The 23968-nt window shown below is 39.7% G+C and overlaps 2 protein-coding genes and 1 long non-coding RNA gene across 6 annotated transcripts in view; 2 read left to right on the forward strand and 1 right to left on the reverse strand.

The window, feature by feature from the left end:
• Positions 1–23968, reverse strand: part of LOC145442433 (uncharacterized) — a 60778-nt gene that overhangs the window by 7349 nt on the left and 29461 nt on the right. Inside the window, exon 3 of the mRNA XM_080320340.1 lies at positions 10120–10194. Coding sequence (XP_080176466.1) covers positions 10120–10194 — 75 coding nt within the window. The remainder of the gene's footprint in view (positions 1–10119; positions 10195–23968) is intronic.
• LOC145443424 (E3 SUMO-protein ligase KIAA1586-like) lies at positions 3986–7241 on the forward strand. The gene is made up of 2 exons (XM_080321389.1): positions 3986–6365; positions 6421–7241. Exons 1-2 carry the CDS (start codon positions 5065–5067, stop codon positions 6983–6985), a joined length of 1866 nt encoding a protein of 621 aa, XP_080177515.1. The 5' UTR covers positions 3986–5064; the 3' UTR covers positions 6986–7241.
• Positions 12780–23968, forward strand: part of LOC145443330 (uncharacterized) — a 37679-nt gene continuing 26490 nt past the window's right edge. For 2 of the 4 annotated variants that reach the window (XR_013916394.1, XR_013916395.1), the window contains exons 1-2: positions 12997–15271; positions 15334–15433. This is a non-coding gene — a long non-coding RNA (uncharacterized LOC145443330). The other 2 variants (XR_013916397.1, XR_013916396.1) reach the window with 2 other exon arrangements.

Here is a 23968-nt window from a genome sequence, read left to right on the forward strand (position 1 = left end):
CTTGTATGTACCATAAATCACTGTCATTCGTGACGATATTGATAAAATTGGACTTTATTTGCAAATTGAAATTCAGTTGCATATAGGAGGAACATTGCAAAACGCATCTTCGTGACGAACGCAAATTTGCTGATACAATCACAAATGCGGTGTACTTTTTGAAATTATGCCATTGTGAAAGAGTAAATAGTAAGTGTCAACACCACTTGTAAGTTGATGCACATATAACCAAACACAGCGTCTCACTTGACAAAATGAAAAATAGTTCCAATAAGTAGCTCAGTTGCTCGGGTCGAGCGAATCTTTAAGATAGAGTGCAAGTATAGTCCTTGTCCATGAATAATTGTCTCAGTGTACGTAGAAATATGTTATTTGACTACACCCTAAATGCGTTTTCAGGATGGGAAATATATCATTTTGAATGATTCATACATATTAGAATATTCGTGGTTTGTCTATGTTATAAATGTTATGAATGTTAATTGTACATTTAGTATTTCGAGCTGTGTCACCATGAAACACTTTTGCATATAATCATGAATAATGTGTTTGTAAATGCTTATTGATTATATGAAAGTCATTAAAACATAACTGTGGCATATAATATTCGAAGAAAATTTGTAGTAGTGCTGGAGTTGCAGTTGGAGACGGGGTTTTGTGAGGAAAATAGTCGTAGTCGAAGCTGGAGTCGGCGTCGGTGCGTTTAAAGACTCGGGACTTGGAACCGGAGTTCGATTCGGTATATTGAAAATGTCTAGAGTCGGTGTCGGAGTGGAAGCAGGTGGTAAAATTTACTGACTCCACAGCCCTGATTTTAATAGCGGATGAGTTTCGTTGATTTTAATTTTAATTCGTCATTTATTAGTTGATTGATGTGTAACAACATCTGGTACTTAGTAATCGACTAAGAGTCGGCCATGCCGTTCCGGTACCTCCAACTACCTAGAAGCAATGCTGTGAAGTGTTATGGATGTGTGATGGAAAGTTCGAATTCAAGCGATTGACATTATGCTTGAATCCCATCCCATACTTCAGTTGGCGGAGTTTATCGATCATGCTTGCATCACAGATGTTTGAACCAGTCCATCCCTAATTATTTCAACTTGTGGAACATCAGAAAAATATATAGTAATCGACGCGCACTTACAAGAGAAGAAAAGCTACCCCAAAAAGTTCTTTTGCTGCTTTAATTCGATGGATGTGCTTGTTGAAAGGAACAATCGAACATATAATACTGAAGCTAGGTTGCAATATTGACACCTGCCTCCTATTTCGTTCTAACTTCCAAGTAATGCCTCTCGTTTGCAGAGTTAGGTTTTTACAGAGCATAGAACACTTGCTAATAGTCTTATATACATAGCCTTGACCGTGCAATTATCAGAATGATGTTGATTACTTTTGCATCAATCATGGAATCGGATTTGATGAAGACAGCCAGAACGCAATCAAATTTTTGTGGAAAATCGTCTGATAAAATGGTTTGTATCGTAAATCGACGAGCTCTACATCTATATTCTACTGAATGAATGCTTGATTCATGATTTTCAAATGCTTTGACTGCCAGTTCAAAATTTCTAAATAGCTAATTCTGAGGTGTATTGTTGGAGTGCAAGATGAAGTCCGACATTAAGGTCATGAATTGTACAATGTTTCCTAGTTTATGAATCGAATCTAACCTAGCAGCTAAATATGACTCTGCAATTACCCTTCCCTTATAAGCAATGCCGTAATGTGTTTCGTAGTTTAAAACGATATTAAATTGTATATGTTTGGCTACGTGCCTCATTCAAATAGGCCGTTTATAAAGTTAATTCCAAAATTCTTAAGATTCGAGGCACACTTTAAAATCAATATTGGCTCACTAGTGTGCCTTGGGACTCAGTTTGGGAATACCTGTCACAAGCAGAAAAGGGGAATAATGATTTGTAATCATAATCGATTACATTTTAGATCGGATGGATTTATTGTGTGGACCAGCGTAACAAATTCGGTACATACCAAATCACATCATTTTATACTTGACACGGTCACGACGGCCGTCACAGATAGTACACATTCTGACCTTTCCTTTAGCGCCTTTTAAAATATAACGTTTGGAGTGAAAGGTGGGTGTCCCGGACGTTGTTTATTGCATTGGCATGTTTGAGTGAAGTCAGTGGACCCACGTTTTTGTTGCCTCGCGGTCGAAGGATTTAGTGAGTAGCCTATATTCGTTTATAAAAATATGTATAGGCTACTTTACACCACAAATAACATAGCCAGAAGTGTTTTGGATCAATAATGTGGTCATATTAAAAATGGGGAGTGATGCGAATTTGCATCTTAAGCCTTTTGTTGGTAAACTCTGACAACATTCCCACTGCTGAAATATTTCCATATTGAATAGCAATTTGCGTGAGGAAAGATGAGGAATAGATTCACCCACTTCACGAGTCAAGAAAGTGCCTTGATACATTACATAAAGATAATGAATATATCAACTATCTACTGGAATAGTGCTGACAAGATAACAAATATTCTCAATAATTTCAATCGGAAAATGCTGTTGCAGAAATGGACAACAGATGTTTTTGTGGGGAAAAAAATCGCTCATCAAGTACACTGGAAAGGCAGTAAAGATCGTGGCAGCGATTCTGACGATAAAGAACGTTCTACTGCATCAACTTCTGCTGCCATGCGATAAATGAGTTCGGATGAATACTATTCACCCGATGAATCTGATGAGAATTCCTGAATATTTTTTCAAAAGCAGAAAAAAGGAAAACTCTGGGTCATATTGTATGTACACCGCATGAATGACAACGAAAACCTATATTTGAAGAGCTTCTTGGAGGTACAGAACTTCAATATACAATTAAATAGTATATTCATATTGAAATGAACCCGAATATTTGATTGTTGATATACAATGTTCTTTCCAATTCTCTACTAGTTGCTGACGATTACCCCTGACGAGTGTCAGCCGAAAATATTCGGGTTCATTTCAATATGAAAACCTATATGGAAAACAATTCAAGGTGAAAATATCCCTGGCTACTATGTTCCGATATGGAAGGCAGAATTGCTCGACAGTGACTAGGCCTACTCTGTTTCTATTCCGCAGACATATTTCGAATATTTTGTTGGAGCGGAATTGCTGGACAGGATTGTTTATGAGAGCAATTTATTTGCTGTTCAAATCAATCCAACGAAGGCAATACAGATGACCAAAGATGATTTTGAAAAATTCTTGGAATGTTGCATGCATATGTCTATCGTGAAAATGCCAAGATCCTATATGTATTGAGCCAATGATACTAGATATGGTAAAGTTTCTAATATCATGTCCCGAGATCGATGGAAGCAAATCAAATCTTTCTTGCTCATGGTTCATCCTGCATAAAGTGATTTTCTTGAAGTAGGAAATGTGCGATCAAACAGACTGTCCGGCTGTCATTTCAGTAATGGCATTGACTTCAGGACAAGAAGGAGAGAGAGAGATATGAATCAGAAGTTTCTCTGGACGGCATTAGTATTCGGGCGGTAAAGTGGTATGACGATCGCAGTGTCATACCTGTTGGTAAAATTGAAAGATGGGACCGGAGACGAAGTAACGCTCACAGGTCGACTACCCATTTATTGACGAACAGTACAATTCATTGATGGGTGGGGTTGATCTTCTGGATGCCTATCTGACTTAATACAGAACATGTATTCGCTCAGAAAAATACTACGTGTAATTGTACTTTCATTTGGTTGATCTTGCTGTCGTTAATAGCTGGTTGCTGTGCAGGCAGGAATATCATTTTCTGCAATTTCCGAAACAAAAGCAAAAAAGTCTGCTTTCTTGCAGAATACCTGGTAAAGTATGCAAAATTAGTGAGTTGGGAAAAAGAGGGAGGCCATCCCTCTGTATTCAGCAGGAGTATCATAAGCAATGTTCCCTCTAAGCTGCGCGCGTGCGCAAATGCGCAGTACTGAAACGATCTTCGCGCACAGAAAATCTTGGCCGCGCACAAAAATCCGAAGTGATGACTTTTTTTTTAATCGTTGCGCACTGTTGTCCAAGGCACCGCGCAGGCACTCAGACTCGAGAAAAATGAGAGGAAACATTGCCAGGGGTAAATAGTGCTATCGCTGAAGTCTGAAACCGAGGTAAGCCTGCAGCCCGCAAAGGTAAATATTGCGCTCTGCGAAGCAATGAGAATTTGCAATCGTGTGCGCCTCACGAAACAGATTTTTTTTTAGAATGATATCGTACGCGTGAGCGATACTGATATCATTTCAATAGCGCATTCCTTGTGGGAATGGCGATATAAAATGGTGTAACGAAGTTGTAAATAACAATGGGCTCTAGCTCGAAGTTGAACTACGAGAAACTAACGAATAGTCTTGTCCGCGTGGCATGATTGTTATGTAAGATTTACTTTACAATTGCATGTCGCGAATTTTTGAAGTCATCACTTCCATCAGGCAAATCTGATCACGTATGGTGATATAGGGTAATATGCAGAATATGCAAGTACAAGCACTAATATTGTTGAAAAAACCATCCCTTTGCAAACGTTGATCAGGAAATGCAGCAACTATATGCACTTTAAGGCGTTGCGTTGGATCAGCTTCTCAGCAGCACAAATTTGTGATTTTATTCGATTGGTTTGAACGGGTATCTTCTGTAGATAAGGTCATACGGTGATCTTGTTCTTGCTTCAATGAGACTTGAATATTCGTATCATTATATCTGACTGTATGTCTTGAAAGTAATGAGTGCGTTGCCGGTATCAAGACGTCACATCAGTGTTTTAACGCGATAGGCCTACATCGATCGCATGTATTGATTTCGGGTGCGTTCTCGTGCGTGTATGTCTGTCTTCTAGTAATCCATAGTATATCAACATACGTACATTGATTAATTGTGACGTCACACGTAGTCGCACAGCATTACGATTCGCCGTATATAGTAATTGCGGTTACATGCGTCCATTTGTGTCGCTATAAGTGTTTTAGCTAGCTGCTTGCCGGTGGGCCAACGTTGAGTGAATTCTCACTAATTCTGCTTAGCACTGTTTCTACTGACCGCTTTTAATGATGGCAAAACGAATGGGTGGTTTCTCATCCCCCCACCAAGCCAAATTGACAAAGAGCTGTGATTCGTTTAAAATAGAATGGTTGTCGGAGCACGTGAAAACGGAAGACAAAACTATAAAATTAGGTGAGATTTTTTCTTTCTCGAGGGAGAAAGGTCTAATGTGCAAAGTATGTCGAGAAGCCAAAATATCAAACGAGTTTTCGGATGGTAAAATGTGGAAAGCATGGAGGCTGGATTACCTTAAGCGTCACATTAAGCACAAAACCCACGTGAAAGCGGTCGGAATCGTAAGAAGGTGCAAGATGAGAATTGAAATCGGTACATTACTGACTGAGAGCATCAACGATCGAGAGAAGAGGAGCGAGCTGTCACTCGTGAAGAAATCCAACCCCGAGCAAGTTGAGGTTCTCGTCGACAATATTCTCCTAGCCATAAACATGAATACTTCTATGCTGTCAGTTCAACAAATTCACGATCACATGGCAAAGTACGTGAGTGTTCCAGAGAGCTGGCGAAGCAAAAATTATGCCTTTGAGTTTGTGAATTCTATCAATCAAATAGTGCAGAATGAGACAATGTGCAAACTTAGAAATGCACATTGGCACACTCTGATCGTGGATGAGAGCACAGACATAACAGTGCACAAAATGCTAGTGCTTTACATTAAATATAGAGAGGAAAATGAGGTCGACTACAAAACTGTGTTTGGAGGCATTTCCCAGCTGACTGGATGCACCGCTCGGGATATTGTGCAGGCAATAACTCAGTTTTACGCCAAGCATAAATTAGACATGCAGAGAATGGTGATGCTGACCTCCGACGGTGCCTCAGTAATGTTGGGAAAGCACAACGGAGTTGCAGCGTTGTTAAAGCAGCAAATACCACATCTAACAGAACAGCACTGTGTTGCCCATAGAGAAGACTTGGGCATTGTTGATGCATGGAAAGACGTCCCTGCGATGCGTGACGTGGAAACGTTTCTTAGAACGTTGTATTCCACTTTCTCTAGATCCACTGTAAAAAAGGGGAAATTGGAAGACCTATCGAAGATTCTTGATGAGGATTCGCTGTCATTCAGACCTCTGAACGAAGTACGGTGGCTTTCGCGGCACCAAGCTGTGAAGGCTGTTCTGAGGAACTACACAGTTCTCGAAGAATACTGCAGGAGAGAATCATCCAGTAATTATAGAGATCCAGTGACAAAATACTGTTACAAAAAGCTGACGGATTCAAAATTCAAGTTTATTCTCACTGCTCTGGGAGATGTTTTGGATGACCTGGCGGCTGGCACAACTGTGTCTTTCTTTTCAAAAACGCAATCTGACTGTGATGGAGGGACACTGCCTTGCAAGAGCAAAGATTGAGAAGCTGCGTTCTCAGTATCTGAAAGAAGGAAAGGTTATCAAGTGGAGTGACCGCGTCAAAGAGGTAATGAGGGCTGGGTCAGCTGAAGTCATAGATACCGACGCGATTATTAGTTTTATTCGTAATCTTTGCGATCACTTGGATGCTCGATTTCCAGAGAATGAATTGAAGGAGTGGTCTGCATTGGACTGTGAGGCATTGAGTTCAGATATCAGTTCTGACTTCGAGTACGGAGCAGCAGACATTGCCATATTAACAAAGAAGTATGAAGACCTTTTCCACCAGCTAAATTCTATGGAGGCCATTCACGATGAATATCCTGATTTCAAATATGTTATGAAGCAAAAATTGAAACAAGGATCGATCGGAACATTTTCCGATATGGTGGCTGCGACACTAAAATGCGAGGAGCTGACGCACGTCTCACAGCTTGTGGATATTTGTGCTACATTTCAAGCATCCAGTGCGGATTGCGAAAGAGGCTTTAGTTTAATGAATCGGATCAAAAAGCATCGAGAAATCGTCTTCAAGTGGCTCATTTGGACCAGCTGATGCGCATAAAGTCAAAACTGAATACAGACGATGCCATTGACCTGGAAGATGTATACAACCATTGGAGAGCTGAAAAGGACAGACGGGAAAATAAGGATTAAATGTAAAGGGAGACTGCGATCTAGATACGACGGGGTCTTAAATTTGAGATAAATTTGTGAACAATTTTGGAAGCACTCATTTTATTCAGAAAGGCACCGCACTCGAACTGAAGCCAAAACACCCTCAAAATACGCACCACAGCACACGTGCGATATCCATGTCTAGATTTATCGTTATTGCGCATGAATGCGTCTTAGCCCTTTGCGATCCCACAGATTCGCACGTGTGCTATGGTGCATATCCCGAAAATATTTCAGTTACAGCCCAAACGCGGTGGCTTTCTAAAAAAATGCCCTCAATGGCCGAGCGTCAAGTCAAAACCACATCATGTTCAGAGCGCAGTTCCCCTTCTTCACTCATAATGAGATTATTTGGTGCCATGTAATAGAACTAAATGTAAATGTTGTACTGTGATTCTATCAATAAATCATGTGACTTGAATGGATACACGCACGTCTGGTTTTAAGCACAGGACCGTAACTGCCGCACCCAGACCCCCCGAGCTCGAAGGGGCCGCAAATTATTGAAATCAAATCGTGAATTACATAAATCATGGAGTATGTTTTTGGAAATTTATGCAACTTTTTCAAAGAAGAAATACCAATTTGAAATGGTGTACGTCTTTTAGTTTAGTACGTTTGGGCGATTTCAACATCTTTTGACATAGCAGATTGGAGGTCACGAAATAGCATCAAGTAAGTAAGTCATTATACCAACGGGTAGGCCTACGCCCGAAGATATTCAATTATTATTTAGGGGTCCTACCTTTTCCAACACATCTCACTCAATCAGGTTAACCGGTAAATCTGATTACGTGAGCAGAGACAGGATCAAAATTGATAGCAATATATACGCAAATTCCCGATGATATTGACCGATTTGATCATGAATTATAGATAAAATCTCTCGCGTTTAGCCGGAACGCCCACTAAACGAAGACCGAACATAGATGACTATAGTAGCAGCGAAAAGCGTGTAGGCCGAGGGGTGTCTGGGGGGCGAAGCCCCCCAGAAGTTTGGTTTATCTCCCTATAGGGGGCCTGGTTGCGCACTGCTGTCCATGGGCCTGCGCAGTGAGTTGGCGTATTTGCGCAGACTCGTAAAAAATTAGAGGGAACATTGATCATAAGTAAAGGAAAAGAGGACCAACAAAGGCAGCCCAAATGTGACCAGGTGGGTCACAAGCCTGCCGTGGACACCAGGCTGAGATGCAAGAGACATATCTGTAAAGAACAATCTGTTATAAGATGTGTCAAATGTCATGTACATCTGTGCCTGAACAAAAATTCTAACTGTTTTGCGAATTTTCACCAATAATTTCAGTTGTCAAAATTGACCTGTTTTGTTTCTATTTTTGTCGTGAATGCCGATGTCGCAAATTTGCGACTGACATTTATAATAATAAACAATGAAAAAAAATCTGTTGACCAATTTCTAAGTTGAGGCAAAACAATTAAAGTTACGCATAGAAATAATTTTTCCAACCATAGAGAATATATTCAGTCCAGAAAGGGTTGAAATGAAAATTGCACTCAACTGTAGACCAGTAAGTTGCATATCATCATGTGTATCACGTCCTAATTTACTATAACCGTGAAACATAGTTCCAACGTGATATGAAAAACTCACTTGTTGAAAAATACAGTGTACATAAGGTCAAGATATTCTTAAAATATATTCTTGTATTTATCAACAGCCCAACTTTACCCATATGTTTATTGGTTCCAAATTAATAGACTGATGAAACTGCTTGCTACATGTGTCAATAAAATACGGTTTCTCTCGCGGGACGGAATAAAGAAAAGTATATGAGTTGGGCAATCGGAAGAATTCCCAACTATATTGAATTCATGTCCGAATGTCACGTAATGTTCTGTTATTTTTCATGAGTTCTTTAGCAAGGTTGAAGTTGGTGGAGTAGAAATCTGCAAAATGCCATTTCAATGTGAATAATTTATTCGCACTCGAAATCCCTTCGTTGCCAAGGTGTTTTTGTTGTTTTCTACAGTGGTACTCAGCTCATTTATATTGATGACAGTAGTGTTAAAGTACAACAGATGATGAGCACCATTTTATTATTCATTATCAACAATGACAATATCGTGATTTTTTCAACGCTATCTAGTTACTTTTATTCGTTCAAGTCACAATTGTGGCGATATTTGGTGCTGCAGAAAATCCGAGTAGACACCAAATGAGCCACAGATCAGCTGTCTGATCGCTTTTATGCATGAGAAGTTTTAAACAATTGAGGGACACCAATTAAATCGTTTTGAGAGACACAGCGGCACGTTTTACATGAATCATTCAGTTTAACTCCAAACCCAACCATTAGCCTAAATTGGACTGATTGTTATTGAAATGGACACTATCGTCATTTTCACTCAAATGAAATTGACCTTACCCGAACTTGAATTATTTTTCACTAAATTTCCCATAATCGGCATGGTCACTTACATTGGATTTACCCTACCGCACCTGGTTTATTTGTCATTAAAATTAACTCCATTTTCATCCGTCACTCAGATGAATGTAACGTAAACCATCTGTCATTCAGATCGTCATCCACTATTTCATGTTGGACAACAAAAACGTTAACATACCCATATTTTTACGAAACGTTTATATAACAATGTTCGTAAGAAATACGTTATGACGATATCATTAATACCTGTGTCGTGAAGGTTCGCGTTCGGAATGCAGATATAAATTGTACCTCTAGTCGTAGTGCAATTACTTATGCATTTAACAATTCGATGACTTGAATTAAATCACTGTAATATTAGGGTATTTCAATATGGCGATGGTCCGTTTAATGACCGTGATGTAATATTTATATTTAATAAGCACATCAAGATTGATTCACTTTGTTGTCATTGTTTTAGCATATGAACGAATATTTTGGTAGGTTTAAATGTTGGCGGCTACTATAATAATAATCGATGTTGTTTATCTCCTGTATATAAGCACATATAGGCCTACGCGCTACGTCGTTGCGCTACTATTATAGCATGGTGCGCTACTGGACTTACCGTTAAAATTCCTTTCGTCCATTAAAGCTCTTTTTTCTTCAAACCTCTGATATTTCAATTTGAGATCCGTGTATTCTGGAATTAGATAGTGCTAAAGGCTCTTGAATACAGGCATCGGTCTAAGTCCGATACATTGTGATTTTAAGATATCCTTCTACCATCACTGCTGCTTCTAATCGACGAGACTGCATATTGCGCATAGTAGCTAGTAATGACTAATTCCAATTCCAGTCCTTTAGGCATATATGTCATATCTCGTTTTAGTTTCCAATAATGGTATTGTCGTAGGTCTTACCAATCTGGGCTGATTAGTAGGGATGGTGTGAACCTCGGAAATTTGGAGGTTACCGTTCACAAACGAACCGTTGCCGTTTTCGTTCACTTCAATATAACATATTTGGATATAATTTATTGCATTTCCACTGCGGGCCACTCTCACGCGTTGGTAGCATAAAAGATCAACACTAAAGGAATATGCACCTTGACAATGTCAAAATTTTACTTGCTTCGTTACAATGGTTTGCTCGAAATATCCAGCTTTCCGCTTGTGGAATATTTAGTGACTCTCTGCTGTGAGCTTGACCCGCAATCACACAATATCAAGAGCGAAATACGCTACATCAGAGGTGTCAAACTGAAATTGCGTCGCGGGCCGGATTCAAGCCTTCAAGTCGCTCGCGGGCTGGACCAGTCAACTGATTCCAAAATGTTACCTCGTGCTCTTGCTTTTCACGTGAATACTTTAAAAAACGCTTATATAATAGATAAGACACGCGGATCATAGGGATTCTTGAAGTAGCAAGTCCCAACACCTTCATTTCCGAACAATGGAATTGGTACAAATACGATGATTGTCCGGTTAAATACAGTTCAGAACCACTAAAACAGTGGCGGTAACGACGATATATGTTGGCATATTCTATGATCCGTTTGATTTAGTCGTAATCTGTCGTTAGCCCTCCTTATGCGTTGTGAGGAATACAATATATTTAATTGGAAACGCGTGCGTCGGAACTTTGGTTTATTATTATTACATCGCGAGTCCGGTTTCTCTCAAGTCTGGTTGTCTATTGGGTCCAAAGTGACACAGCAGTGCGACCATAGATATTTCAATTTTATCTTTATGCAACTAATATATTTTTCATGTAAACTGCATATAACGGTTCCACATTGACGTTTTCGCTTCTGCGAATAACTACTTTTTGGGCCATATCTGTATAGAACTCTGAACTTAGTGTTAGCCGTCTTGAAATTTGATGTCAATTTCACTGACTTGTTACCAGTGGAACTAGCGTGAAACCGCAGCGCCGTAGTCGGGTGGTTATAATGGGGCATAACAGTTTTTCAATCTACTCAGAAATGCTTCGCGGGCCGGACGAAATCGTCTGGGGGGCCGGATGCGGCCCGCGGGCCGTATGTTTGACACCCCTGCGCTACATATAGGTAGTCGGAGAATGATACTTATGCAACCAATCAATGAAATTGATATCGTTGTCTGGTGTAAAACAGTCTAGCATGCGTACGGAGTCCATCTCGATTCCATATGTTTATTGTATCATAAAAACCAAATCCGTGCCATTGAGGTGTTGGCTACTGCTGGATAACTTGTTAATGGGGTGATAGCGGTAACAAGTATAGAAACCAGTTTTACACTCTGCCTGATATTAACGTAGCAGGTAGCAACACTCAATTGCCGAATATATTGTCCGGTCTGGCCTAGACAGGTAAGGCGTAAGCTTATCTGCCTTTGCAAGTCCTCGTAGAAATTGTTGGCAAAGCGACGGAAGATATTGATTTCATTGGAATATTGTATCATTTGATTTCCCCAGTTGATGAATTTGGCGACGTTTAAAAAGTCAGTATGTACTTCAACATTGCGTGATCCGAGTCGTCGCTGGGTATCGTGTACATTTATACATCACTTCACCGAAACGTAGGGATGGAATTAGCAATATGACGCCAAGTGACGTTATGAGGTTCACGTTCGCGTTCACACAGAACCTTTCAAAAAGGTTCGCGTTCACACGAACCTGAACCTTTCAGAGGTTCACAACATCCCTACCGATTCGCCAACTGTACTCGAGGTAATTTATTGCATGGCTGTCGGTTGCCACGAGCACTCACGAATTATATTTTGATTCCACCTAGAATCCTAGATCGAGGTATTAGCCAGCGGTAGCCTACAGACCTTTATGACAGGGTTTCGCTAATAGGGGAAGGTCGCGTATAATAAAAAGTTGTAAAAAAAGCATTTTATGTATATATATCTTTACGAAATATGTTATGTACTAGCAATGTGATCACACTGATTCTGAAAAACGCTAATATTCAGCGTAAGGACACTAGGGATGTTCAAAAATAACATTTTTTACGGATTCCAGCCATTCACTGATTGGATTGTCAGGTTACCCTGAAAAGCGCTGCACACCAAATTTGGTTCAATTCTAACTAGTATAAGTCGCTGCAGAGCCATTTAATATTTTTAATTTATTAGGTAAAATTAAAAAAAAAATAAAAGGAGTTTTTCAATTTTTTCTGGCAACCCCATGAAATTGTTGAGTTGTCATATAAGACGATGCAAAACGAATTTGAATCAATTCCCACTACACGTCAATTTGAGATCCCAGAATCGCGAAATTATCCGCTTGTGGCATCACAAAGGAGAGCTTTCAGCGCATGGCCGCGAAAAAAGCTAGGCGCTATAGAGAAAATTTCTCTTTTTTTCCGCTTTGCGTAAGTTCTGTGTTGCCCGTCTCGCTCTTTTGCGATTCAACGTGCTGGGAACATGACAGGAACTGATTGTGCTGCAGATTTCAAAACTTTCTTGGTGAGTAACGGTGTTACATCGCGCCATATCAAGAAATTGGAAGGTAGATAAATAGCTTCAGCATTAATGTACCCTGTTATATAGATATCTGATATAAAGTACGATCCTAATCTGTATATAGCTCACGCATAGCTTAAGCAATATGCCAGGCTGTTATAACAGCTATATAGCTATAGCTCTCCGCTTTAAACTTGGAACATTGCGTAACTAGCGATTAGGGCTGGGCACAATGCTTATAGTACGCGGATTTTGAATGAGTATCAATTTACCTGATTTAAGTGTATAGTGGTAAAAGACGATATTTCGAAGTATGAGACGCTCTTTCGCCATGAGTAACAATTTTTCAACGGGAATTGAAGTTGTGATACTCATTTCTACTGTGTTAGCATTGTTTGGCCGTATTGCAGCGTACCAAACATAGTAAAAAGCTTTGAATCTTGTCAATTTACATTCTGTTATGTTGTCATAATGCGTGGTCCTAGAATACTCAACTTGAAGCATGAGTCGTGATCCATCGATGCACTATGGCACTCGATTTTGCCCAGCCCTACTAGCGATGGTAATCTACACAATTTAGTGAGCAGCATCTTGTAGGGGGTTAAATGGTGTTACGAATTGTGATCTGGAATGTTTTTCTTTTCATTTTGTCTAGAAATAATTATATTAGAGTGTCGTAAATGTCAAATGGAAAATCATGTTGGCTGTGCCCATTTCGTTGGGAGTTCAGATCGGATTACAAAACATTTCTTGAAACGTCACAAGGACCATCCGAGTCTGATTTATACATGCAAGCTTGTGATAAAGACTTTTGGCAAATATTCACCATTGGTGTGACGCGCCATCTGTTAAATCTGCAAGAAGTAAGAAGCTAATCAACTGAAATGTGATCATGCAACTAAGTCTTGTTGTTTCAGTTGTGGAAAAAGTTGTCAACAAATCAAGGTCGAAACAATATATCCGATGAATCAGCCTCTATTGCTGAATCGGATACCACCTTGCCGGGAGAAGCGTCGGTTGATTGAGGATTTAGATACCACCATGCCGGTAGAGCCGTCAGTCAATGACGATTTAGATACCACCGTGCCCGTAGAGCCGTCAGTCCGTTGTGATTTAGCTTCTTCAGAAGCAGCTATGCCAGTAAGTATTTGATAAAATTTTGCAATGAATTTAGCTAACCTGTCTGCCTCAGCAGTCCATACTTCCTCGAAGACGACAACTCGACAGATCTCCTTGTGGATGATATGGTAAATATCCACATTATTCTAGTACAGTGGTTCTTGCCTGTTTGGAATCGGCGTCCTGTGCTCACACTATATTTTATTTTTTAATTATTTTTTATTAAATTACTTTAACTTGGAAAATCATCGCTGCTCACCTGATATATCAGGCAAAAAGGTCAGCGATTCCAATCAGGGGTTCTTGAAGAATGGGTAGCGACCCAAACATAGGTCGCGAAGGGTATAATTTTGTGGCGCGACGGTACCAGAGCGGTCTTTTAATATGTATGTAATATTATATGAGGTCATTGCAACAACAAAAATATCTTCGCTTTTCGCGCGATTTACTGTAGTTGGTTTGAGCATATCAGAGGTCACTGAGTTTGGTACCACGGCCAATAAGCGAGACACGCGGAGAAGTCGCCACCACAACATGACTTGATCATGAAAATGTGCCGACCTTTGTATTAAACAAATTGGTTTGATTTCATGATGAGATTTTTTTCAACATTGGTTTCTCTGGAAAACACCGTCAGAGACCTGGGACGCTTTGGTGTAGAGTTGTACAACGAGCGGTTGCCGGTTTATGAGGCCAAAACCCGTCCACGCTTGGACACATGAATATATGGCGTTGGGCCAACATACGGCTGGGCAAAGTGCGGTGCCAAAAAGTTTGGTGGCGATAATTGACCGTCGTTGGGTGGCCAAACCATTCGTTATTGATATAATTGGTCGGCACCCAAATGCATTCATTTTGGTGTGTGTTGCTTGGGTCGCGAGATACCACTAAAAGTCAGATTTGGGTCGCGGTCTAAAAAGTATTAGAACCACTGTATCTAGTAGGACACCAACTCATATTTTCATCAATTAACAGCCACCATGCAGTATCAAGCCCCTCGATCCTCCGATGCCCTTGCCGGAATTCAGTGTGAACTAGCGCTGAAGCAACGTACAACTTATGAAGTCTTACACCTCGTAGTGGAGCAGTGTGTAAATCACATCCTGAACAATGGTGACATGACCAATAAGTCATCGTATCGAAAGTTTTGGGAAGGCACTTGTGAAAAAGTATCCGTGCTTAGGATCTACCTTACAGAACCCCCCCTGGGTAAAGTAAACTGGTCTCATTGGTCTAAATTCCTTTGCACTGATCATCTCATTTTTTTCTAGAAAAATATCAACACGAAACTGTCTCAGAAATTGATAGCGCTCAGACTTCTCAGACAACGTCCTGCTTCCTTTAAAAACGCTTCCGTGTCAGCAGTGTCAGGTAAATTACTAAACAGTATGTAATGTGTGTATAGAAGTAGATAGTTCGTACTGTGAGTATATAGAAGTGGTCCTGTGATGTGCGCCGGTTTAATTACAACGTAGTTTGTACTGTGAGTATATAGAAGTAGTCCGGTGATTTGCGCCGGTTTAATTACAACGTAGTTTGTACTGTGAATATATAGAAATAGTCCGGTGATTTGCGCCGGTTTAATTACAACGTAGTTTGTACTGTGAATATATAGAAATAGTCCGGTGATTTGCGCCGGTTTAATTACAACGTAGTTTGTACTGTGCGTATATAGAAGTAGTCCTGTGATGTGCGCCGGTTTAATTACAACGTAGTTTGTACTGTGAATATATAGAAGTAGTCCTGTGATGTGCGCCGGTTTAATTACAACGTAGTTTGTACTGTGAATATATAGAAATAGTCCGGTGATTTGCGCCGGTTTAATTACAACGTAGTTTGTACTGTGAATATATAGAAATAGTCCGGTGATTTGCGCCGGTTTAATTACAACGTAGTTTGTACTGTGCGTATATAGAAGTAGTCCTGTGATGTGCGCCGGTTTAATTACAACGTAGTTTGTACTGTGAATATATAGAAGTAGTCCTGTGATGTGCGCCGGTTTAATTACAACGTAGTTTGTACTGTGAGTATATAGAAGTAGTCCTGTGATGTGCGCCGGTTTAATTACAACGTAGTTTGTACTGTGAATATATAGAAATAGTCCGGTGATTTGCGCCGGTTTAATTACAACGTAGTTTGTACTGTGAGTATATAGAAGTAGTCCTGTGATGTGCGCCGGTTTAATTACAACGTAGTTTGTACTGTGAGTATATAGAAGTAGTCCTGTGATGTGCGCCGGTTTAATTACAACGTAGTTTGTACTGTGAGTATATAGAAGTAGTCCTGTGATGTGCGCCGGTTTAATTACAACGTAGTTTGTACTGTGAGTATATAGAAGTAGTCCTGTGATGTGCGCCGGTTTAATTACAACGTAGTTTGTACTGTGAATATATAGAAATAGTCCGGTGATTTGCGCCGGTTTAATTACAACGTAGTTTGTACTGTGAATATATAGAAATAGTCCGGTGATGTGCGCCGGTTTAATTACAACGTAGTTTGTACTGTGAATATATAGAAATAGTCCGGTGATGTGCGCCGGTTTAATTACAACGTAGTTTGTACTGTGAGTATATAGAAGTAGTCCGGTGATGTGCGCCGGTTTAATTACAACGTAGTTTGTACTGTGAGTATATAGAAGTAGTCCTGTGATGTGCGCCGGTTTAATTACAACGTAGTTTGTACTGTGAATATATAGAAATAGTCCTGTGATGTGCGCCGGTTTAATTAGAACGTAGTTTGTACTGTGAATATATAGAAATAGTCCGGTGATTTGCGCCGGTTTAATTACAACGTAGTTTGTACTGTGAGTATATAGAAGTAGTCCTGTGATGTGCGCCGGTTTAATTACAACGTAGTTTGTACTGTGAGTATATAGAAGTAGTCCTGTGATGTGCGCCGGTTTAATTACAACGTAGTTTGTACTGTGAATATATAGAAATAGTCCGGTGATTTGCGCCGGTTTAATTACAACGTAGTTTGTACTGTGAGTATATAGAAGTAGTCCTGTGATGTGCGCCGGTTTAATTACAACGTAGTTTGTACTGTGAGTATATAGAAGTAGTCCTGTGATGTGCGCCGGTTTAATTACAACGTAGTTTGTACTGTGAGTATATAGAAGTAGTCCTGTGATGTGCGCCGGTTTAATTACAACGTAGTTTGTACTGTGAGTATATAGAAGTAGTCCTGTGATGTGCGCCGGTTTAATTACAACGTAGTTTGTACTGTGAATATATAGAAATAGTCCGGTGATTTGCGCCGGTTTAATTACAACGTAGTTTGTACTGTGAATATATAGAAATAGTCCGGTGATGTGCGCCGGTTTAATTACAACGTAGTTTGTACTGTGAATATATAGAAATAGTCCGGTGATGTGCGCCGGTTTAATTACAACGTAGTTTGTACTGTGAGTATATAGAAGTAGTCCGGTGATGTGCGCCGGTTTAATTACAACGTAGTTTGTACTGTGAGTATATAGAAGTAGTCCTGTGATGTGCGCCGGTTTAATTACAACGTAGTTTGTACTGTGAGTATATAGAAGTAGTCCTGTGATGTGCGCCGGTTTAATTACAACGTAGTTTGTACTGTGAATATATAGAAATAGTCCGGTGATTTGCGCCGGTTTAATTACAACGTAGTTTGTACTGTGAATATATAGAAATAGTCCGGTGATGTGCGCCGGTTTAATTACAACGTAGTTTGTACTGTGAGTATATAGAAGTAGTCCTGTGATGTGCGCCGGTTTAATTACAACGTAGTTTGTACTGTGAATATATAGAAATAGTCCTGTGATGTGCGCCGGTTTAATTACAACGTAGTTTGTACTGTGAATATATAGAAATAGTCCGGTGATTTGCGCCGGTTTAATTACAACGTAGTTTGTACTGTGAATATATAGAAATAGTCCGGTGATGTGCGCCGGTTTAATTACAACGTAGTTTGTACTGTGAGTATATAGAAGTAGTCCTGTGATGTGCGCCGGTTTAATTACAACGTAGTTTGTACTGTGAGTATATAGAAATAGTCCGGTGATTTGCGCCGGTTTAATTACAACGTAGTTTGTACTGTGAATATATAGAAATAGTCCGGTGATGTGCGCCGGTTTAATTACAACGTAGTTTGTACTGTGAATATATAGAAATAGTCCGGTGATGTGCGCCGGTTTAATTACAACGTAGTTTGTACTGTGAGTATATAGAAGTAGTCCGGTGATGTGCGCCGGTTTAATTACAACGTAGTTTGTACTGTGAGTATATAGAAGTAGTCCTGTGATGTGCGCCGGTTTAATTACAACGTAGTTTATACTGTGAGTATATAGAAGTAGTCCTGTGATGTGCGCCGGTTTAATTACAACGTAGTTTGTACTGTGAGTATATAGAAGTAGTCCTGTGATGTGCGCCGGTTTAATTACAACGTAGTTTGTACTGTGAATATATAGAAATAGTCCGGTGATTTGCGCCGGTTTAATTACAACGTAGTTTGTACTGTGAATATATAGAAATAGTCCGGTGATGTGCGCCGGTTTAATTACAACGTAGTTTGTACTGTGAATATATAGAAATAGTCCGGTGATGTGCGCCGGTTTAATTACAACGTAGTTTGTACTGTGAGTATATAGAAGTAGTCCGGTGATGTGCGCCGGTTTAATTACAACGTAGTTTGTACTGTGAGTATATAGAAGTAGTCCGGTGATGTGCGCCGGTTTAATTACAACGTAGTTTGTACTGTGAGTATATAGAAGTAGTCCTGTGATGTGCGCCGGTTTAATTACAACGTAGTTTGTACTGTGAGTATATAGAAGTAGTCCGGTGATGTGCGCCGGTTTAATTACAACGTAGTTTGTACTGTGAGTATATAGAAGTAGTCCTGTGATGTGCGCCGGTTTAATTACAACGTAGTTTGTACTGTGAATATATAGAAATAGTCCTGTGATGTGCGCCGGTTTAATTACAACGTAGTTTGTACTGTGAATATATAGAAATAGTCCGGTGATTTGCGCCGGTTTAATTACAACGTAGTTTGTACTGTGAGTATATAGAAGTAGTCCTGTGATGTGCGCCGGTTTAATTACAACGTAGTTTGTACTGTGAGTATATAGAAGTAGTCCTGTGATGTGCGCCGGTTTAATTACAACGTAGTTTGTACTGTGAGTATATAGAAGTAGTCCTGTGATGTGCGCCGGTTTAATTACAACGTAGTTTGTACTGTGAATATATAGAAATAGTCCGGTGATTTGCGCCGGTTTAATTACAACGTAGTTTGTACTGTGAGTATATAGAAGTAGTCCTGTGATGTGCGCCGGTTTAATTACAACGTAGTTTGTACTGTGAGTATATAGAAGTAGTCCTGTGATGTGCGCCGGTTTAATTACAACGTAGTTTGTACTGTGAGTATATAGAAGTAGTCCTGTGATGTGCGCCGGTTAATTACAACGTAGTTTGTACTGTGAATATATAGAAATAGTCCGGTGATTTGCGCCGGTTTAATTACAACGTAGTTTGTACTGTGAATATATAGAAATAGTCCGGTGATGTGCGCCGGTTTAATTACAACGTAGTTTGTACTGTGAATATATAGAAATAGTCCGGTGATGTGCGCCGGTTTAATTACAACGTAGTTTGTACTGTGAGTATATAGAAGTAGTCCGGTGATGTGCGCCGGTTTAATTACAACGTAGTTTGTACTGTGAGTATATAGAAGTAGTCCGGTGATGTGCGCCGGTTTAATTACAACGTAGTTTGTACTGTGAGTATATAGAAGTAGTCCTGTGATGTGCGCCGGTTTAATTACAACGTAGTTTGTACTGTGCGTATATAGAAGTAGTCCTGTGATGTGCGCCGGTTTAATTACAACGTAGTTTGTACTGTGAGTATATAGAAGTAGTCCGGTGATGTGCGCCGGTTTAATTACAACGTAGTTTGTACTGTGAGTATATAGAAGTAGTCCTGTGATGTGCGCCGGTTTAATTACAACGTAGTTTGTACTGTGAATATATAGAAATAGTCCTGTGATGTGCGCCGGTTTAATTACAACGTAGTTTGTACTGTGAATATATAGAAATAGTCCGGTGATTTGCGCCGGTTTAATTACAACGTAGTTTGTACTGTGAGTATATAGAAGTAGTCCTGTGATGTGCGCCGGTTTAATTACAACGTAGTTTGTACTGTGAGTATATAGAAGTAGTCCTGTGATGTGCGCCGGTTTAATTACAACGTAGTTTGTACTGTGAATATATAGAAATAGTCCTGTGATGTGCGCCGGTTTAATTACAACGTAGTTTGTACTGTGAATATATAGAAATAGTCCGGTGATTTGCGCCGGTTTAATTACAACGTAGTTTGTACTGTGAATATATAGAAATAGTCCGGTGATGTGCGCCGGTTTAATTACAACGTAGTTTGTACTGTGAGTATATAGAAGTAGTCCGGTGATGTGCGCCGGTTTAATTACAACGTAGTTTGTACTGTGAGTATATAGAAGTAGTCCGGTGATGTGCGCCGGTTTAATTACAACGTAGTTTGTACTGTGAGTATATAGAAGTAGTCCTGTGATGTGTGCCGGTTTAATTACAACGTAGTTTGTACTGTGCGTATATAGAAGTAGTCCTGTGATGTGCGCCGGTTTAATTACAACGTAGTTTGTACTGTGAATATATAGAAATAGTCCTGTGATGTGCGCCGGTTTAATTACAACGTAGTTTGTACTGTGAATATATAGAAATAGTCCGGTGATTTGCGCCGGTTTAATTACAACGTAGTTTGTACTGTGAATATATAGAAATAGTCCGGTGATGTGCGCCGGTTTAATTACAACGTAGTTTGTACTGTGAGTATATAGAAGTAGTCCGGTGATGTGCGCCGGTTTAATTACAACGTAGTTTGTACTGTGAGTATATAGAAGTAGTCCTGTGATGTGCGCCGGTTTAATTACAACGTAGTTTGTACTGTGAGTATATAGAAGTAGTCCTGTGATGTGCGCCGGTTTAATTACAACGTAGTTTGTACTGTGAGTATATAGAAAGAGACGCTTAGGAGTACAGAACTTCATGACACATTTGAATAAAATATTCATTTTATTCCCGAAGCTTTTCGGCTGACCCTCGTCAGGGGGAATATCGTCAGCAATAATACGAGAATTCGAATAACTATGTTCAGCAACAATATGTATCGCTAAGGGTCGCAATTTATTTCATTTGTCTGTTCTTGAGTCCACCATCATTACTATGAGCAAACCTAGTCTATGCCAACAGAAAGAATTTGTGTATCATTTGAAAATCGCGCATTAACTTGTTTTGCTTCGCTATCTCCATGCCAACGCTGTAGTTCTCTCGTTTTCCCAACTTTGTATATTATCTCTGTGACGTCATAATTAGCGATACATATTGTTGCTGAACATAGTTATTCGAATTCTCGTATTATTGCTGACGATATTCCCCCTGACGAGGGTCAGCCGAAAAGCTTCGGGAATAAAATGAATATTTTATTCAAATGTGTCATGGAGTATATAGAAGTAGTCCTGTGATGTGCGCCGGTTTAATTACAACGTAGTTTGTACTGTGCGTATATAGAAGTAGTCCTGTGATGTGCGCCGGTTTAATTACAACGTAGTTTGTACTGTGAATATATAGAAATAGTCCTGTGATGTGCGCCGGTTTAATTACAACGTAGTTTGTACTGTGAATATATAGAAATAGTCCGGTGATTTGCGCCGGTTTAATTACAACGTAGTTTGTACTGTGAATATATAGAAATAGTCCGGTGATGTGCGCCGGTTTAATTACAACGTAGTTTGTACTGTGAGTATATAGAAGTAGTCCGGTGATGTGCGCCGGTTTAATTACAACGTAGTTTGTACTGTGAGTATATAGAAGTAGTCCTGTGATGTGCGCCGGTTTAATTACAACGTAGTTTGTACTGTGAGTATATAGAAGTAGTCCTGTGATGTGCGCCGGTTTAATTACAACGTAGTTTGTACTGTGCGTATATAGAAGTAGTCCTGTGATGTGCGCCGGTTTAATTACAACGTAGTTTGTACTGTGAGTATATAGAAGTAGTCCGGTGATGTGCGCCGGTTTAATTACAACGTAGTTTGTACTGTGAGTATATAGAAGTAGTCCTGTGATGTGCGCCGGTTTAATTACAACGTAGTTTGTACTGTGAATATATAGAAATAGTCCTGTGATGTGCGCCGGTTTAATTACAACGTAGTTTGTACTGTGAATATATAGAAATAGTCCGGTGATTTGCGCCGGTTTAATTAAAACGTAGTTTGTACTGTGAGTATATAGAAGTAGTCCTGTGATGTGCGCCGGTTTAATTACAACGTAGTTTGTACTGTGAGTATATAGAAGTAGTCCTGTGATGTGCGCCGGTTTAATTACAACGTAGTTTGTACTGTGAATATATAGAAATAGTCCGGTGATTTGCGCCGGTTTAATTACAACGTAGTTTGTACTGTGAATATATAGAAATAGTCCGGTGATGTGCGCCGGTTTAATTACAACGTAGTTTGTACTGTGAGTATATAGAAGTAGTCCGGTGATGTGCGCCGGTTTAATTACAACGTAGTTTGTACTGTGAGTATATAGAAGTAGTCCGGTGATGTGCGCCGGTTTAATTACAACGTAGTTTGTACTGTGAGTATATAGAAGTAGTCCTGTGATGTGCGCCGGTTTAATTACAACGTAGTTTGTACTGTGCGTATATAGAAGTAGTCCTGTGATGTGCGCCGGTTTAATTACAACGTAGTTTGTACTGTGACTATATAGAAATAGTCCTGTGATGTGCGCCGGTTTAATTACAACGTAGTTTGTACTGTGAATATATAGAAATAGTCCGGTGATTTGCGCCGGTTTAATTACAACGTAGTTTGTACTGTGAATATATAGAAATAGTCCGGTGATGTGCGCCGGTTTAATTACAACGTAGTTTGTACTGTGAGTATATAGAAGTAGTCCGGTGATGTGCGCCGGTTTAATTACAACGTAGTTTGTACTGTGAGTATATAGAAGTAGTCCTGTGATGTGCGCCGGTTTAATTACAACGTAGTTTGTACTGTGAGTATATAGAAGTAGTCCTGTGATGTGCGCCGGTTTAATTACAACGTAGTTTGTACTGTGCGTATATAGAAGTAGTCCTGTGATGTGCGCCGGTTTAATTACAACGTAGTTTGTACTGTGAGTATATAGAAGTAGTCCGGTGATGTGCGCCGGTTTAATTACAACGTAGTTTGTACTGTGAGTATATAGAAGTAGTCCTGTGATGTGCGCCGGTTTAATTACAACGTAGTTTGTACTGTGAATATATAGAAATAGTCCTGTGATGTGCGCCGGTTTAATTACAACGTAGTTTGTACTGTGAATATATAGAAATAGTCCGGTGATTTGCGCCGGTTTAATTAAAACGTAGTTTGTACTGTGAGTATATAGAAGTAGTCCTGTGATGTGCGCCGGTTTAATTACAACGTAGTTTGTACTGTGAGTATATAGAAGTAGTCCTGTGATGTGCGCCGGTTTAATTACAACGTAGTTTGTACTGTGAGTATATAGAAGTAGTCCTGTGATGTGCGCCGGTTTAATTACAACGTAGTTTGTACTGTGAATATATAGAAATAGTCCGGTGATTTGCGCCGGTTTAATTACAACGTAGTTTGTACTGTGAGTATATAGAAGTAGTCCTGTGATGTGCGCCGGTTTAATTACAACGTAGTTTGTACTGTGAGTATATAGAAGTAGTCCTGTGATGTGCGCCGGTTTAATTACAACGTAGTTTGTACTGTGAGTATATAGAAGTAGTCCTGTGATGTGCGCCGGTTTAATTACAACGTAGTTTGTACTGTGAGTATATAGAAGTAGTCCTGTGATGTGCGCCGGTTTAATTACAACGTAGTTTGTACTGTGAATATATAGAA

The sequence above is a fragment of the Botryllus schlosseri genome, chromosome 7, assembly GCF_051294905.1.
Source record: "Botryllus schlosseri isolate E-star chromosome 7, Bs_hap1, whole genome shotgun sequence".
In the NCBI taxonomy this organism is placed as follows: Eukaryota; Metazoa; Chordata; class Ascidiacea; order Stolidobranchia; family Styelidae; genus Botryllus; species Botryllus schlosseri.

Bases quoted from the DNA above. Each gene is read 5' to 3' on its own strand.
- LOC145443424 (XM_080321389.1), top strand. From the start codon at position 5,065: ATGATGGCAAAACGAATGGGTGGTTTCTCATCCCCCCACCAAGCCAAA. The intron at 6,366-6,420 runs GTCTTTCTTTTC...CTGCCTTGCAAG, and splicing joins CTGGCGGCTGGCACAACTGT to AGCAAAGATTGAGAAGCTGC.